At 40.2% G+C, this 18,412-nt stretch overlaps 1 protein-coding gene and 1 long non-coding RNA gene across 3 annotated transcripts in view; one reads left to right on the top strand and one right to left on the bottom strand.

Annotated features, from left to right (window-relative positions):
• Positions 1–18,412, top strand: part of TMEM108 (transmembrane protein 108) — a 184,573-nt gene that overhangs the window by 73,112 nt on the left and 93,049 nt on the right. For both annotated transcript variants that reach the window (XM_083578132.1, XM_083578128.1), the window contains exon 3: positions 16,042–16,127. In XM_083578132.1, the coding sequence (XP_083434258.1) occupies positions 16,088–16,127 (40 nt within the window). In that variant the 5' untranslated portion in view covers positions 16,042–16,087. The remainder of the gene's footprint in view (positions 1–16,041; positions 16,128–18,412) is intronic.
• LOC310746400 lies at positions 6,438–7,602 on the bottom strand. Its single transcript, XR_014540703.1, has 2 exons — positions 7,514–7,602; positions 6,438–6,828 (listed from the first exon to the last, which is right to left on the bottom strand). It is a non-coding gene; the product is annotated as an uncharacterized lncRNA (long non-coding RNA).

Here is an 18,412-nt window from a genome sequence, read left to right as displayed (position 1 = left end):
AGTCTCTGCCATTCCCCCCCCCCCAACTAGGATTGGAGATAGGATCATACAACAAAAGTTATTTGTCTTTGTAAAGGAGATTATAAAACAGCAGAATATTGGTGTGATTTTTTTCTGTGGTTCCTAGTTAGGTGGCAATTTGGGAGTGATTTTGTTTTCTAAGGCTTCATTAGTAATTCATGCACTGGAATGACACAATAAGAGCTGCTTAGCATTCAAATGTCTGAAGCATAAGGCATGTATAAAGATAAATATTTTTAAAAATAAATATTGTAAAGCATTTATAAAATTGTGCAGTCAGGCAGGGTTAGTATGCTATACAGTGGTACCTTGGTTCTCAAACGCCTTGGTATTCAAACTACTTGAACCCAAACACTGCAAACGCGGAAGTAAGTGTTCCGGTTTGCGAACTTTTTTCAGATGCCGAACATGCTCCATTTTGTGTGTTACGCTTCCGTTTTGAGTATTACGCTGAGGTCTGTCTGTTTTTGCTATTTATTTTCCGTTTTTGCAACTCTCTTTTTTGTTTTTGTGACTGTGTGGAACCCAGTTCAGCTATTGATTGATTGATTGTGTGACTGCAGTTTATTGCTTTCATTTTATGGCCCAATGGTCTGGTTAGATAGTAAAAATTTGTGTTAAATTGCTGTTTTAGGGGTTGTTTTTAAAAGTCTGGAACGGATTAATCCATTTTGCATTACTTTCTATGGGAAAGCGCGTCTTGGTTTTGGAGTGCTTTGGTTTTGGAACAGACTTCCAGAACGGATTAAGTTTGAGAACCAAGGTACCACTGTACTGGCTGCTTGTGGTGCATGATGTCATAGGCACTGGTCAATAGATACTTATGTTGATACTCAAACATCAGCAGTCCACACAGCATTGCAATGAAACCGAAAATGAGGCAAGAGCTGACTGGGTGGAAGAGAATCACATTTCCCCAGAAATAAAAAATGCTGCTTGAATGCAAAGAAGATACAATTTTGCCATCTCAGGAGAGCAACTGCAGGGAGAAACATTTGTATCCCCCCACAACAGGTGAGTAATAACTACACATCCATCACGCAATAAAACAATTGCCTAGAAATGCTCTCAGTCTTCAACGTGACTGATGTTCTTTCCAAGAGTAAATAGCTGTTATGGAAAGAATAATTCAAAGGAAAACTTTTTTTTTTAATATCCATTTCGGTTACCTTGAAGAAGCAAATCTGGCTGTTCAACTGAAATCCTAGTGAGGATGAAAGATTTATTGCAGATTTCATGATTCTACACCACTTCATACTTATTGATTGCATTATTAGATGGCTTTCACGTTAAAGTCTCCCTTTATGTAAACAAGTGGGGGGGGGGAGCAGTGTCATGTCAGAAGGCTCCAGTCTGAGCTATGTAAGTTTATCTGAATATCACAAACAAGCCTGCGTGTGCACGCATCCATCCTGTACAGTAAGGAACCAAGGGTTCATTAATCCCAAATGGAATGTCTGTAAGGTCCCAATGTGTTTCAAAATCACAAAATAGTGTGTCTAATGAACCGGCCTGGATCCTGTGAACATCATCAGAGGCCCTTCTTTGTGGGCCTCCTCCACGAGACGTCTGGCGGGTGACAACATGAGAACGGGCCTTTTCTGCAGTAGCTCCCCGTTTGTGGAACCCTCTCCCCAGGGAGGCTTGCCTGGTACCTTGCCAGGTGAAAACCTTCTTCTTCAATCCAGCTTTTGCCTAATGAACATTCTGTGTCCTTTTAAATGTCTTTGTTGGGAGCTGTGTATTAGTGTTTTGTTTTGTTTTGTTTGTGTTTTTGTTACGTATTTTGTGTTTTTATTTTGTATTGTTATGCAAATTTCTTTGAATATAAACAGTATTGTATGCAATTTTGCCTAGCGTATACATGACTTGGCTTTTGAATTGCAAAAATGACTTGGCTTTTGAACTGCAAAAATTCAAGGAAGGGCAAATTTCAAGGGATGGTTGTGTTTTGCCTTGTGTATTATTTTGGTGTGAATTCAGTAAAGCGGCCTTTAAATGTGAACTGAATTGAACTGGATTTCTGCCCCATCTCTTCATCCAAGCTTTCATCCACAACAAGACAATACCAACGCATACAGAGGCATATAATTTGGACAAAAAACTAGGCTTCCAGGTGGAAAAATCAAAATTAAAAACAGAATTGTTAGATCCCAAAGTTAAGAATTTGTCAAGAATGTATAACTTGCTGTTGAAATGGAATACGCAGGATGAAACAGTGAAATCTGCTATGATTAAATGGGCACAAGATGTTGGACACAACATTATGATGGCTGACTGGGAACAGTTATGGACCACAGGTATGAAGTTTACAGCATGTAATGCTTTAAAAGAGAATCTAATGAAAATGATCTACAGGTGGTACATAACACCAGTCAAGCTTGCAAAAATCTATCATTTGCCCGATAATAAATGCTGGAAATGTAATGAGACTGAAGGTACATTCTTTCACCTTTGGTGGACATGCTCAAGGATTAAGACTTTCTGGGAGATGATTTATAATGAGATGAAAAAGGTATTTAAATATACCTTCTTGAAGAAACCAGAGGCCTTTCTCCTGGGCATAGTCGGCCAATTGGTGTCAAAGAAGGATAGAACTTTCTTTATGTATGCTACAACAGCAGCAAGAATACTTATCGCAAAGCATTGGAAGACACAAGATTTACCCACCCGGGAAGAATGGGAGATGAAGTTGATGGACTACATGGAACTGGCGGAAATGACTGGCAGAATCCGAGACCAGGGAGAAGAGTTGGTGGAAGAAGATTGGAAAAAAATTAAAGTTTATTTACAGAAATACTGTAAAATTAAGGAATGTTAGAAGGATGCTGGAATGAAGTTACATGGCTTTAGCAGAAAGGTTATAAAGAATTAAGTAAAAATAGATTGTTAATGGGTCAAAGTGGAAAATTTAAGGTTAGTTTGGGTTAAGATAAATTATGGAACAAAAATTGAGTAAGATGGAAAGGATTTGCTGAAACAGCTAATTGAACTAGAATACAAAAAAAGGGAGGTGTGAGGAGGTCGATGAAACAAGTAAATGAAAGATAAAGATATGGAAATATTGGATGTGTTTTTAAATGTATTTCTTTTTCTTTTTTTGTTTTACTGTATTGTTTTTTACTTTCTTTCTTTCTTATGTATTTAATTTTTCATTTTTTCATTCTTTTTTTCTGTAATCTTTAAACTTTTAATAAATATTATTTAAAAACAAAACAAGACAATACCAACGCAACATTTCACAACAATGCCTTGTCAGCACAGCATGCTAGTAAAAGGTAAAGGGACCCCTGACAGTTAAGTCCAGTCACAAATGACTCTGGGATTGCGCGCTCATCTCGCTTTACTGGCCGTGGGAGACGGCGTTTGTCCGCTTCTGCAGACAGTATTTCCGGGTCATGTGGCCAGCATGACTAAGCCGCTTCTGGCGAAGCCAGAGCAGCGCATGGAAACACCGTTTACCTTCCCGCTGGAGCGGTACCTATTTATCTACTTGCACTGCATGCTTTCGAACTGCTAGGTTGGCAGGAGCTGGGACCGAGCAACGGGAGCTCACCCCGTCGCGAGGCCTCGAACCGCCAACCTTCCGATCGGCAAGCCCAAGCAGCACAATGGTTTAAACCACAGTGCTAACTACCCACAAAATAAACCTGCATCTTAAACATAGAAGCAGTCGTGACAGAGCGTATTCAGAGGTACAAATATGTCTATTGTCTTCAGCAACCTATAGTCTATCTATCCTGGCCTGTGAAAACATAACAAAAGTCTCTCTTAGTTTGTATGTGTACCCTGAATTTGTTGGGTGATCCAACCCATAAAATAGGATTTACACAGCCATAACATAGTAGTTCCTCCCCTTCCTCTAATACAAGTTAATGGCTTATTTCATCTGTAGACAATCTGCATAATATAGGCAGATCTGCTTATGAGCTTCTCAGCTTCTTCTGATAGTCCCATCAGGGGCCCTGATGAAAGGGAGAAACCTTCAGATACAGATGGGGAATCATCCTTCATCTTTCATTCTGCAAACTGCCAGACAAACAGAAGCCCCCATAGACAGGGGTGGGGGTTGCTGCAGTAGAACTGCAGCCCTTAACTGCAATTGATGTTCAGATGCAACTCCCACTGGGAACTGGTTCAAACAGATTTGCTAATGGTGAATAATTAAGAGCAAAATAAATAATCAATAATGCCCAGTACTTGTTGAGTCAATTGAGGTGGGGGATGGAATTCAATACTGTGAAGCATATTGGAAAGGATGGGAAGGGGGGTAGCAGTATCACATCAAGGGTTTCTTTTTTAACTGACTGGTCACTTTGGTGATTTTGATTGACTGGCAGCTTTTCAGGGGTTGGGGGGAAAGGTTAGGAGTCTCAGACCTACCAGAAAGAGCTGTGAGTAGGTCACCCGTCCTCATTTTGAAGGCCAGAGAAGGCTGCAGGCAGAACCTTTTCATCCACACTTCCCTGCCATTCTCTTTTTGTTCCTTTTCTACTTGAGCAGTTTTCAAAGGCCCCCAGATTGAGAGTAGAAAAGGTGGGAGAGAAACAATTCCTTCCTCGCCTCCAGATCTAGTAGTGAATTTAAAGGGGAAATGTGCAGGAGGGGGCGGAAACACCTTCAGGTTGCAACCTGTCGGTTTTTAACCTCAACTGCAAGTTGCCTCCTCCCATCACCTCCTTTTTACAATGGTGCATTTGCAGCTTTAGTTTTTTTGTCATAAAGAAAGAAACAAAATCATAAAGATGGGTTTTGAAGCATAAAAGGGAATTATTTACATAAAGGAGACATTTTACATCTGCTGGGTGATACGGTACTCCTTTAAAGTGAACGTGATGAAAGGCTCCTGAGCACGTTTGTCACATCTGAAGTCAGAGCGTTTTATCGCACATTGAATATATTAGATTTAATCTCACAGAGACTTTGAATCTTGTGTCGGGTCATGGGCCCCTTATTTGCAAGGCCAGCTCTGATGCTTTGTTTATGAGCCCGAATGTGAACGTAGAGCTGAAGGGAGGTTTGATCTTAAATCAGAGATCAGAGCATTTGGTGTGATAGGTAGCAAGTAGTGCAGAAAAAATCTTGATGGCTGCAAATTTGTTTTAGGGGCCCCCACCCCTGAAATCAGAACAAATTAAAACTTGACATTATTGGGGCTTGCCTACACTACGGACTTAAAAGGGGTAGCTGCCAATTCCCAGGAAAAACAAGGGGGTGTGTGTTTAGGTCACAATGTGCGTGCCAGGCATGCCCTGCTCCAGACATACAATTCACCATGGTAGGTATACACTGGTACATTTGTAGAGCCCCTCACACCTGCTAAACACCTGGACAGTGGGGTGTGGCAGGCTGGCCCACAGGGCTTCGCAACCCCCTGCGGGATTTACAATTTGGGGCACTGTAAATATTAAGCGGGATATCGTATTTTGGCAGCCAACTAAAAGGTTGGCAAGAAACCAACCAGGGAATAGAGAAAATACTCACCCAAGAAAAGACTACTGGATAGGGTGAGCTGAGCAACCAGTGAAAACTTCATCAAGAATAAGCAGTTAACAAGCACAGAATAGCTTTTTCATAGGTGTTTATGAAGCAGATGTTTATGTACACATGGTCTGCTGAACAATGACTACTCATGTGCAGGATCTGATTTAACATTCCAATATGGGGAAGAAATTTGGAGATGGGGGGTGTTGATCAATTTGTAATGCAGCTAAGCATTTCAAGCAGGACATACTTGTATACTGAACCAAGTAATTATAAACATGCACGTTACAAAGGAAGTTAGGCTGGCAAGCACATGAGCCAGGGCTTTTTGGGTGGTGGCCCCACAATCTTGGAATACTGTCTCATGTTATATTAGGGAGTCCTCATCCCTGGATATTTTTATACAAGCCTTAAAAACCATGTTACCTTGGCTTACATAAACTAATAGTTGCTGTGGCTCTGATTGTGTGGTCTGGTCTTGGTGGCTGTATTGCTAGTTTTAATAATATGGGTTTGTTTTGTTAAGATGCTTAAATGTTGTTTATTGTTTTCTTGTACTATAATGTGAACCACCTTGGGAAGAATTTTTATTCTAGAATTTTATTCAAGATTGTGCAGCAATTTATTAGATCAAAAAAATTCAGGACCGCCACCAGAAATAAAGGGGAGACACCCCACCAAAAAAACCCCATAAACAGTCCAATGAGGACTGTGTATGCTTAGTATGTGAATAATGCTAATGGACTGTTGCAAGGAATGGAAAAATGGGAGGGACATTGAGGGTCTTAAGCAGACATTCTCCACACTGCAACATTTTGTTGCAGGTCTCAGTAATCTTTTCCACAATTCTGCTGATTTCTGTTTGTCAGGGCCCTGAATGATGTAGGCTTGAGATGCTGGTTGCAAGGCTCACACAACTGAATGCTCTTGCATATATTTTTTAATAGTTTTTATTTAAAGATTTTCAAAAAATAATCTGTAGAGCTAGATTTGAAGGAGAATGTTCTAGCTCAGCCATAATACCTAGTTTGTAATGCCCAGTGACTTTTTGTTTTCATCTGTTTTCCTTTGATCTAGGACACTGTTGGCATCTTCCTCCTTCAGACATAATGAACGATGCAGTGTTGGGGACCTGTCAGCTCCACTGGACTCTTTTGTTTTCTATTCATCATTATGTCTTAGCTGTCCTCTTTAATTTAGCCAGAGTTCAGTGTGGGGCACAGGATGGAAATCACTCGTTGCAGAAGACAATACCTTGGCTCTGCATGGAGATTTCACACATCCATTTATTATCATGTGCATATTTATACACAGTAGATGCAGCTGTTAGGATTAGAAAGAACATTTAAGGTAATGATTCCTATAGCTCATTCAGCGATTAATAGCTTATCTATGGTATAGACCGTTTCGCTCCATAATACGCACCTAGTTTTTAGAGGAGAAAAACAAGGAAAGAAATATTTTGAACGAAACAGTGGGTGTGTGATTTTTTTGGTGCAGGCTGTAGCCATGGACATGCTATGTGATCTGATGGTGAATTTGGGGTGACCCAATGCAAAAATCCCTGAGGATCCATGGGCTTTTACCTCCCCCCTTCCAGGCAGTCTCCTTTATCGCTAGCGTCCCTTATCTCCCTCCCAATCGCTGACTGATCAGCTGCTTCCTTTCAACCCCCTTCCCTCTTGTTTGCCTTAGTGTCTTTTCCTTAGCTGGAGCAGTTTTTTGCCCCTCCTTTTCTTCTAGTTTCTCTCCTCATTACTTTAGTCTTCCTGTCTCCTCTCCTTGCAAGTTTGCTGTCTTTACCTCTCCGCTCCGAGGCAGCCTCCTTTATTGCCAGCGTCCCTTATCTTGCTCCCGATCGCTTGCTGATCAGCGGCTTTGTTTCAACACCCACTTCCCTCTTTAAAAAAGAAAAAGAAGAAGAAGAAGAAGCATGATCTGCTTTTCTCCCCTGGGCAATTCAGCTCCACACATTCGCTCCATAAGACACAAGGACATTTCCCCTTACTTTTTAGGAAGAAAAAAGTGTGTCTTATGGAGCAAAAAATACGGTATTTTAAGGCCAGCATAGGCAATGCCCTTCTGATGTTGCTGAACAACTGCTCCCAGAATTCCTGACTGTTGGCTGTGCTGGCTGGGACTTGTGGGAGTTGGAGTGTAACAAATCTGCAGGGCCACAAGTTGCTTACCTTTACATTAAGCAGCTATTATTATTATTTTAATACCTCTGTCTCCTTCGGTCCCACACATAACATCAAAAAGAGGTCTCTAATTGTCTCTGACATTAGCTTTGAGGAACAAAGCACTTCCCTGTTGTACATGTGGATAGTCCAACCTTTGAGCTGCTTAGTCAGAGAAAGTACCCTTCACCCCACGTTCAGAAAGCTGGGTCGTACAACCAGATGAACAGATCCCATTTACACAAAAACAGAGATTAAAATGCAAATTGATTTCCACATTTTTACTCCTTCTTCCAAATATGTACACAATCCATTTGATCTGGGAAGTCAAAACCAGTTGACTGAAGCCCTCATTTGTCCACAGTCACCCTTGCATTAGTTGAGGCGAATTGCAGTGTATTTGCTTCTGTAGCTCATAGAAACTATTCCCTCTCTTAATCTTGTTCACATGAAGATTTCTGTAATCTCGGATTTTATCTGTTGGAAATGCAGTTACGAGCTGAAATGCATAATGATACTCTTTTTTTCTTTTGTTTGCCGTTAATGGAGATAGTCCCCCCCCCCTTCTTCTTGAGAACTGTATTTTTGTATTGTGTTTGCTGTTCCAAAAAACTGGTAGCTTAATTTTTTTCAAGTTTACCCACCCAAGAGGACAGATTCCAAATGCTGAAATATTTATGATTTCAAAATTGTTGCACCTGGCTTTTCCTTCCTTTTTGTGTGCAAAGCATTAAAACTAATTAATGTCATTCTTTATTTCCTGTATTTCCATTTCTGGCTTTCTGTTTTCAGCAAAATTGTGCCATTTGCATGAGAAAAATGTCACAGTATGAGAAAGCTGAAAGCTGGGGGGGGGTATATGTGGGAAATAACCATCATTTCTGCTTTCACAGATATTCAGGACCCTAAAGATGGCTGCTCATAAGTAAGCCCTATTTAGTTCAGTGCAATTTACTCACAGGAAGGGATGGGGAAGAAATTTGATTAAAATTTAAAGGTGAATCCCCCTAATTTTCTCTTTCTGAAACAGAATGCAAATTGGAATGCAGCCAGCCTTCAGCATTTGCAATTCTCCAAATTTCACAATGCAATTCTCCAGCCAAGTGATTTGCACAAATATGCATATACTAGGATCAAGTGTTCATAAAAGCATGTGTTGGTGAAAAATAACATACAAAAATGCAGTATATTGTGGAAAAATAATATTTTCAAAACTATGTGTAAGGCAAAACTGCATACAAATATATGCATATTAGGAGAAATTAACACTAAACTGCTAATTTAGTAAAAATAAAAATGCAAACTGAATCAGAACTGGGGAGAACTAAATTTAAGACTGGACAAATGAGAAACTGAGAGAAACCCAGATTGACAGATTTGCCCATTCTTAATCCCAGTTATAGGTTTGCAGCCTTAGAAAAGCCATGCTTATGTTGCTGTACTAGCATTTGATCAATTTTGGTGTAGCCTTGCAAGCCTTTTCTTCCCTTCCAATCTGCTTTGTTTTCTTTCTTCATCCCGTTCTGTATTGCTTTCAAAAGTAACTTCACTTTTAATATTTTACCCAAAAGGATCCATGTCTGCTCAACTGAATGACTTCACTTATATTTATAAGCTATAAAGCCAGAGTAGGATTTGACCCAAAGGATCTTACTAAATTTATTTCATGGAGTTTTAAGTAAGGTTCATGACCATTAAGTGGTCTGTTTTTTTCAGCTGTTGGCAGAAGAAAAACTGCCATTTCCAACCCAAATGTCTCATGGTTTTTATTTGTGCACAAGCCTGTTCTTCCCTCTCAGAAATCAATAAATTATCCAACTCCTATTTAAATACAGCAAAAACTAGCACAACAACTTATACATTATTACATAGTGCAATCGACAGTAGTTGCTTAAATGCAAGAGGCAGTCATGCATTGGGAATAGTAAATATACGCAAATAAATGGCAGTGGGCTCTTAGATATAAATACTGTATTCATAATAGTGATTAATATAGAATGGTATGCTGGGTTGTTCACATGTATTAAAAAATTAGTCTATCTTTTGGAGGCAAAAGCTAAGCAGCACTACAGGTTAGTGCATGTTAATACAAAACAACAAACCCGTGTTGCAAACTTAGCACAACAAACAATACAGTGGTACCTCTGGATACGAACGAGATCCATTCGGGAGCTCCATTTGCGTCCAGAAGCGAACACAACCTGTGACTGCGCGTGTGCGCATGCGCGGGTTGCAATTCACCACTTCTGCGCATGCGCTTGACGTCATTTTGACTGTCTGTGCTTGCGCGAGCGACGAAACCCGGAAGTAATGCGTTCCATTACTTCCGGGTCACCACGGAGCACAACCCGAAAGTGCTCAACCTGAAGCACATTTAACCCGAGGTATGACTGTACAAGCAACACGAAGACCAGTTTACTAGATAGCACTGCAATTCTTATTGCATACTATACATGATTTAGTACAACAAAAACAAAATGTGTACACTTGTAAATTCTCTAATATATTTGAAAGCGAATGAACACATGTCTGTCAATCTTTGAAAGTCCATAGAAGTATAATACAGTAAGTCTATGGTTGAAACAAAGTACAGTGGTACCTCGCAAGACGAATGCCTCGTAAGACGAATGCCTCGCAAGACGAAAGAGTTTTACGTTTTTTGAGTTGCTTCGCAAGACGAATTTCCCTATGGGCTTGCTTCGCAAGACGAAAACGTCTTGCGAGTTTGTTTCCTTTTTCTTAAAACCGGGTGCATTGCTTGAAGAGGTGCAGTTCCGTGCTTCGCAAGACGAAAAAACTCGCAGAATGAATTAATTTCGTCTTGCGAGGTACCACTGTAATAGATGCTATCCTGTGGGCTAAGCGGTAAAACTTTTTTTAGGCATTCATGGTGCCAAAGTAGTAAGTGAAGAACAACGTAGGACAGTGATCCCGGATGTATATTATGCAATAAGAATAGTGCATGTTAATAGCTGGCTGTATTTTGATGGTCACCACAAGGCATCTGTGGCAAGAATAAACGGGGAAATAAGCCTGCTGTAACTATACAGTACCCTGTCTCTCCTCAGAGTGAAGCTACCTAGATAGTAAATTCATGTCTAAGGCTTTAGAATGTTTATTCACAGTATATTAGTACAATCCTCCTTTTTGCACATTTAAAGCAAGGATGGGGAACCTCAACTTTCTGGCCCCCAGGACTGTCTTCAAGCCACACCATTTCTTCCCTGGCCACAGCCCTCCACTGTAGGCTTGCCATACGTCTGGAAAATTCCAGACATGTATGGAAATCGGATGCCTAAAATAGTGTCCAGGGTTGTCCGTCCCCCCCAGGGTTTTTCTCCAGGTTTTTTTTTTTGGTGGGGCGCATGGCGAGAGCTCCAGCCACCCATGGCGCTGCTGCTGTTGGCATTGGCTGCTGCCTCCCTTGCTTGGCTGTGCACAGCCACCCCATCTAGAAACCGCTTCTCCAAGGCGCAGTTGTCCCAGCACAGTGTCCTGAGCGTGGTGGGCTCTTGCCACAGCCGCAGTGCCAGCACCTGGCACGCCTTTCCGAGGAGCCTAGACTCACTGTTTACATCTTCGAGCCTGCCCTCCTGGCTACAAGGTGTGAGCATTCCTGCGCAACAACTCCCACCATCTCCTGCGGGTAAAAGGGAGGCAACATGGGCTTGTGTGGAAGCGTGTGTGTGTTATTCCGGAAATCGGAAGCGAAAGGAACGCTTTCACTCTCCATGAACTCTGTGATCAAGGGAGGTTGGGTGGCCTCTAGCCCTAGCGGAATAGGCTCCCCCTACCCCCCACTCTTGGCTGGAGGTGACGCTATGGTGTTTTTTTTTGCCAATAAATTTTTATTGATATTATACATATATACATATAGACGTATACAAAATCCAATACATAAGTTACACATAATATATCCATTCCATAAATCATAAGTACATTTATTTTAGGCTCTGCCGAGCCTTGGACTTCCCTCCACTGCTTTGGTAAGTATCAAATAAACTCTATAGGCACGTATTTTATCTCTTTTGAATGGTAACCCATAACTGTTAGAGTTATTCCAGTCCCGCCAGTGTCTTTTATAATTTGGTTCCAATATACATCCAGTATTTAACCCAATTGTCTTGAAATTTCTGTTCATCTTGATCTCTTAATCTTCCTGTTATTCTAGCGAGCTCGGCATAATTTGTCAATTTAACCTGCCAGTCACTTATATTAGGTATAGCCTCCGTTTTCCAGTTTTGTGCTAACATGATTCTTGCGGCTGTTGTGGCGTATAGGAATAGTACCTTATCTTCTTTTTAAATTTCTTTACCCATCATTCCTAGCAGAAAAGCTTCAGGTTTTTTGGGAAAAGTGTATTAAAAATTTTTTTTAAGTTCGTTGTAAATCGATTCCCAGAATCCTTTCACTTTACTGCATAACCACCACATATGGTAGAAATCACCATCTACCTCTCCACATTTCTAACATCTTTTATTCTTTAACCTGTAGATCTTAGCCAGTTTCACTGGAGTGTGGTACCACCTATATATCATTTTCCACATGTTTTCCCTTAATGCCATACACGCTGTGAACTTCATGTTAGTATTCCATAATTCCAGCCACCTCTCAAATTCGATGTTATAACTAATGTCTATTTAGTCATGACCTCCTTCACCTCCTCATCTTTTGTGTACCACTCCAATAAAATATCATAAATTCTAGACAATATTTTGTTCTTACCTTCCACAACTTCCACATTGAATTTAGATTTTTTATCTGCAAATCCTGATTTCTTTTTATCTTCTTTCAACAAATCATTTACCTGGTGGTATTGCAACCACCCAGTAAATAAGCTTTTAATCTCTTCATATGGTCTAAGTTTTATGCCTTGATCCGTTTTCCTTGTAAGTTCTTCATAAGTGGCATTCTTCCCTTCCATATTAGTTTTTTTGACCGTTAACACCTCTATTGGTGAAATCCACCAGGGTGTCTTCCTTTCCAGTAAATTTTTATTTCTTTCCCATACTTGGAATATTGGTCCTCTAAAAATATGATTTAGAAAGCCTCTATGTATTTTCACCTTTTCATACCACAGGTACGAGTGCCACCCGTACCTGTTGTCGAAGCCTTCCAAATCCAAAATGTCTCTATTTTCTAACCTTATCCAATCTTTCAACCACAATAGACACGCTGCCTCATAGTATAAACTTAGATCCGGTAGGGAGAAGCCCCCTCTTTCTTTTCTATCTACCAATATTTTCATTTTTATTCGTGGTCTTTTTCCCTGCCAGATGAATCTCGCCAAGGCTCTTTGCCATTCTTTACACTGCTTTAGACCTTTAAGTACCGGGATGGTTTGAAATAAAAATAGCATCCTAGGCAGAACGTTCAATTTGATAACTGCTATCCTCCCCAAAAAAGATAATCTCATTCTCTCCCAAATTTCTAGATCTTTCTTAATGTTCTTCCAAGTGACCTCATAGTTATCCTTATATAAGTTAATATTTTTAGCCGTAATCCACACTCCGAGGTACTTCACCTTCTTTGCTGTCATAATTCCCGTCTTTTGTTCTAGATATGCGATATCTTCTTTAGTTAAGTTTTTAGTCAGCATTTTAGTCTTATTCTTATTAACCTTAAGGCCTGACACAGCACCAAACTCTTCAAATTTTTGTAGGGCTTCTTTTACACTATGCTTTGGATTTTCTAATGTTAATACAATGTCATTTGCAAAAGCTTTAATTTTGTGTTCCTTAGTTCCTACCTTAAATCCATTAACCTCTGCAGAGGTTAATGGAGGTGACGCTATGGTTGCAGGAGGCTAGGCAGGCTCCTTGTAGGCAGCGGTGGGAAGGGAGAGCAGGTTTGAAGGGGAGCCACAGAAAGCAGGGCATCAGTGGCCAGAGGTGCACTAGTTATGGTAGCTACCTGCGTTATTACACATAAGGGTTAACTTTCCCCTTTAAAAAAATCAACAATTTTGGGGATGTCTGGATTTTTACTTTTTGAAATATGGTAAGCCTACTCCACTGGGTCGTCTTCGTATCCTTGTTGAGTGTTTTACCTGGGTAAAACTTGGACCTTGCTCATGCGTTTAAACTGCCTCGATGGAGGGCAGAGAGGCATGTGTGTGTGTGTGAACCATCTAGTCTGCTGTACAAAGGTAAATTTTATATTCATTGGTCTGCCCCACAGGCCACCCCCAGAAGGTACCCTAGAAGGAAATGGTGGCCCTCAGGCTGAAAAATGCCTCCCACTCCTGCTTTTAAAGCCAGCTTGATGTGGACAGACCACATCAGTGGTGGAATAAATCTCTTAGATGACATAATAATAATAATTTATTTATTGTTTATACCCCACCCATCCAGCTGGGCCTCCCATCCACTCTGGATGGCTCCCAACAGATTAAAAACAGAATAAAACATCAAACATTAAAAACTTCCTTAAACGGGGCTGCTTGTGAAGAAATATATATGGGGGGGGTGAGCCCTGCCCCTTCTTTCTGTACATTAATAGGAATTCCTGCACAGGGACTATGCATATGCACCCCAGTACACATAAAATCTGAGTGAGGATGGATCTGATGCATTGATCAGTCTACTTCCAGTCTGTGTCAGCTTCACATGTTCATAAGCCTGTTACGTCCTGGTTTTGCATTCATTTGCATTTTTTTAAAAAAATCTGAATGAAAATTCATATTGAAATTCATATTGAAATACATCTATGAGGTGGTGGGAACGATGGCAGAGGTTTCCTCCTCTGCGAAAAGGACTCAGATGGACCACTTACATCTGTGGACTTCCCTTTCTGCTAATGGAGGGGAAGGTCTACAATGTCTAACTGCTCCTCAGCAGACCTCCTCAGGAACTTTGGGTTGCTCTCTTAATATTTAAAAGCCCTTCTTTGAAACTATTTACCTTCAGGATAACTCGCTTTATGCACAAGATCAATGGAACATAAGTAAATATTATTTTATTTAAGTGAAAATTATGTCTTCCCTTAAGGAAATATTGAACCATTTTCACATTCACAACCAGTTTTAAAATGAAATTGAGAGCAGGAAGAGAGAAGGGAGATATCCAAATGCGAGTATTCTTTGTCACCATGTGTATAAATAGCTGTAAAGTGATAGCATAAGTGAATGTCTCGCCTCTTCCACAGGCAAATGGAGCTAATAAAAGTGGCAATCCTAGGAGACTTCCATCTACAAATCAAATTTGGTCCTCCTGCTTTCATAAACTCCTGGCATTTAATCAGTGGCAGAGTGCTGTTTATTGGTTTGGCTTGTAGTGCAGATGCCTTCAAGATCATCTCTTAAATAAGCTCCGAAAGAATTGTAGTGGAGTGCATTGGAATAGCTTGCAAACGCCTTGAGTTGGAAGACAGGGAGAGAAGTTCTTATGAGAAATAAAAGGCATCAAGTGCCTAAAGATTGTTAACTTTTTTTTTCAAGAGTTGGCTCTTCAGCCTGAAGTGGCAGGCTCTGCAGTAAAGCTCTTTGATAGATGCTGGTGGAGGCTTTCTGGATCTGGTTGCAATGACAAAAGATAATGGCTAGGATTCAAAGACCTGCATAGGCTTACACAGATTCCAGTGAAATGTTTGACACACAAAAACACCGCCCCCCTTCTTTATTTAGCTGCCTCCAAACTGTTTTTCAAATTTCCTTAGGTTTCAGAAGCAGGTTTCCCCCCAATAAAAATAAGTCTTAAAACCCCCGTGGCTTCATGAAACTAATGTAATGCTTCTTTGGATCCATGTGTTTTGGTGCTAAGGATCCAAACACAACAGTCACCTATAAGCTTTGTTATATATTTATTGGGTGCCTTCTGGAACTGCTCAGAGATCATTATGAATTGGTTGGGTGCATGCCAACTACCAAAATTACCAGGTGGGTGGGAGGAGTGGTGATACTAATTCTCTGTAAGAAACATCAGACAGATGGTTATGACAACTGTGCAGGGGTGGGGGATATGTGGTCTTGCAGATGTGGGCTGGCATTTTTATACCAGCATTGCCAAAAAAATGAGCATGCATGAGGAGCACCCATCTCACAATAAACACCCTTGATGAATGGCTCCCAATCTGTATTATAAAGAGACCCAGCAGCAGAAATACTCAGTTGTCTGCTTCATTTTCATTCACATACCTTATTTTTAAAAAACTCACGGTTGGCAACTTGGTCAACCAAGTACGACACAGGGACTCTGCAACCTATTTCGACAATTTCTGATTATGTTTCTTTTTAGCTGCTTGTAAGGCCAAAGAGGCCACATAGACCAGGATAGCTCCTTAACAAACAAACAAACAAACAAACAAACAAACAACAAACAAACTTATTCATATACTGTTCTTCTTCATCATCTCCTAGACAGAATCATGAATAAACTGCAGGACAACCTGGAGCAGATGATACCATGAAGAGAAGTTTACAAGTCCTCCATTGCCAACTGCTTAGTAAGTAGACAATCATCTGAATACTTTGACATTTTCTCTCTATTTTAGGTGTACTTACTTTGGATATGAGTAATACTACTCTTGCCACCCCCCTTCTCCCCCCTCTTAATGTTCATCAAAATTTATTGTAATTTTCCTTCCATTGTTCATCTCACACAACCCACCTTATCCATTTCTTCCCCTTTCTTGTGCTAGGGGTTAAGTTGTTAAATTGTTTTCTTTTAAGGGCAAGCTAGTGGTGATAGCAAATGGATGGGCCCATGTGTCTCAGAGTTGGATCTCTGCCAATTTCTCTTACAGCAGTTGTCTGAACTACTAGGGACAACCTAGCCATGTTGCTAAATGCCTGGATGCTGCCAAATGCATGATTGCCTCTGATAACCGCTTAGAGGTTTTGATGATTAAGGGGTATATATAAAATAAATAAAACTGTGGCTGCAAATCATAATTCCCAGCTCCTCCATAGTGTTTAGAACATAACTGTGCGCTGATGTTCTCTCCCCCCCCCCCCCCTGTTCTCAGTGATAAAGAGGAGAAGCAGTATAATGCCAGGCATAGGTGTCCGGTCCCAGCAGGGGTTGAGGTTGAGGCGGTGAGTGGTCTTTGGCACAGGCACTTACAAACAAGGTGTCATCAGGAAAGGCGGAGTCACATCCAGATCCTGGACAGAGGAGTGTCTAAGATTCTGGCTTGAGCATTTCCTTCTGTGCTGTATAGAACTGTTGATTCAGCAGAATGGTGGCGCAGTCATTGGTTCCTGCAGCACGGAAGTGATGGGGGCTTTATTGAGAGCATTGTCTTGAGTCTGAGGAAGATGGCAGTACGTACTACATGCTCCAGCTTGGGTCTGAGAGCTGAGAACAGCAACTTCCCCAAAAGTTGTCACCACCTCCCATGAGTTTTCCTCCGAGGAAGATGGGAATGGGGCCTGAAAACACAATAGGATGCAGGTAAATTCTACCAGATGTTATGGTGGGGGAGAACAGAGCCAGATGTGTATTTCTTACTTTTTGTAGCAGCTGTACATCAGGTCACATTTCTAATTTTATTTTTATTTTTCAAAAATTTTTTTATTGGTTTTCACACTTATCACATAAAAATGATACAGGAGAAAAAAAAAACATTACAATACACAAAAACAAAGAAAAACAGAATTATTACTTCCAAATCCTAATTTCATTACATTGATAACTGACTTCCTCGAATCCCCTCTAACTGAATTTCATTATATCACCTATTTAGCAGTTCTCCAAATTCATATTTATAATAATATTAACTTCTTTGACATTTCTAATTTTAAGGTGTCTCTTTGTTCCATGCAGGACTTGTTTTTGACCCTGAACTCTCAGATATAATCTACTAGTTTTATTGTTGTCATAGTAGCTGTACTTTGCATGTTTGCAAATCAAGAGTTTGTTTAGCTTTAGAGCTGCTAAATAAAGTAAAATTAAAGGGGATAAATATGTACTCAGTTCCTTTAGTTTAGTTTAGTAGGTTTTATCTGTTGATAAATGTTTTATATCCAAACCTTGATTCATGTCATCAAATTACTTTCCGCAAGCTACATGCCATGCTATCTAATTCCATTAAAAGTTATTAGGTGTTTTAACTGCTATGGTTATTAGGAATTCTTTTGTGTTCATTTTTTACATAGTGATGGAATGTTTCTAGTCAGCAGTAATCTATTTAGGGATTATGTATTTATGGAGCTATGGTATGGCTGAAAGTTATTTTCACATGTTCATAATTCACACAGTCTGAATAGATACATAGGATGTACTCATCTGTTTGCAAGAGAGGTTGAAAATAATTTCCGAAAAGAGGATTTCAAGTTAGTTTACGAGGGTCATTCCCAACCCATTTATGAAAGCAGCACAGATTAAGATGTTTTTCTATTTACTGTTATATTCATCACCACAAGATAATTTAATAGAGTTTGAGCTAATTAAAATATTACATCCCCAGCTAATGCTAATGCAAGCACTGGTGAATGCAGTACTTTCTATAATGCACCTAAAATTTACTTCATCTGCACATAAGTGATTAGTATATTATCATTACTGATGTAATTCACTTCATCTGAGCATAGCAAGCTGCTTTATTGGTTCACCTTGCTCAGTATTACCTGACTAGCAGAGGCTTCTTCCTTGACTTCAAATAGGAGACATTCCTGGAGATGCCAGGAATTGAAACTGGGACAGTCTACTTCCAAAGCTCTACCACTGAGGTTCAGCCTTTTCCCAAGTGTAATTCAGATACATAGGCTACAAAAAACAAACATTAAT

This window comes from Podarcis filfolensis (assembly GCF_964270895.1).
Source record: "Podarcis filfolensis genome assembly, chromosome: 12".
NCBI classification, from domain to species: domain Eukaryota; kingdom Metazoa; phylum Chordata; class Lepidosauria; order Squamata; family Lacertidae; genus Podarcis; species Podarcis filfolensis.
Note: the sequence above shows the minus strand (reverse complement) of the source record. Positions and strands in the feature narration are given on the sequence as shown.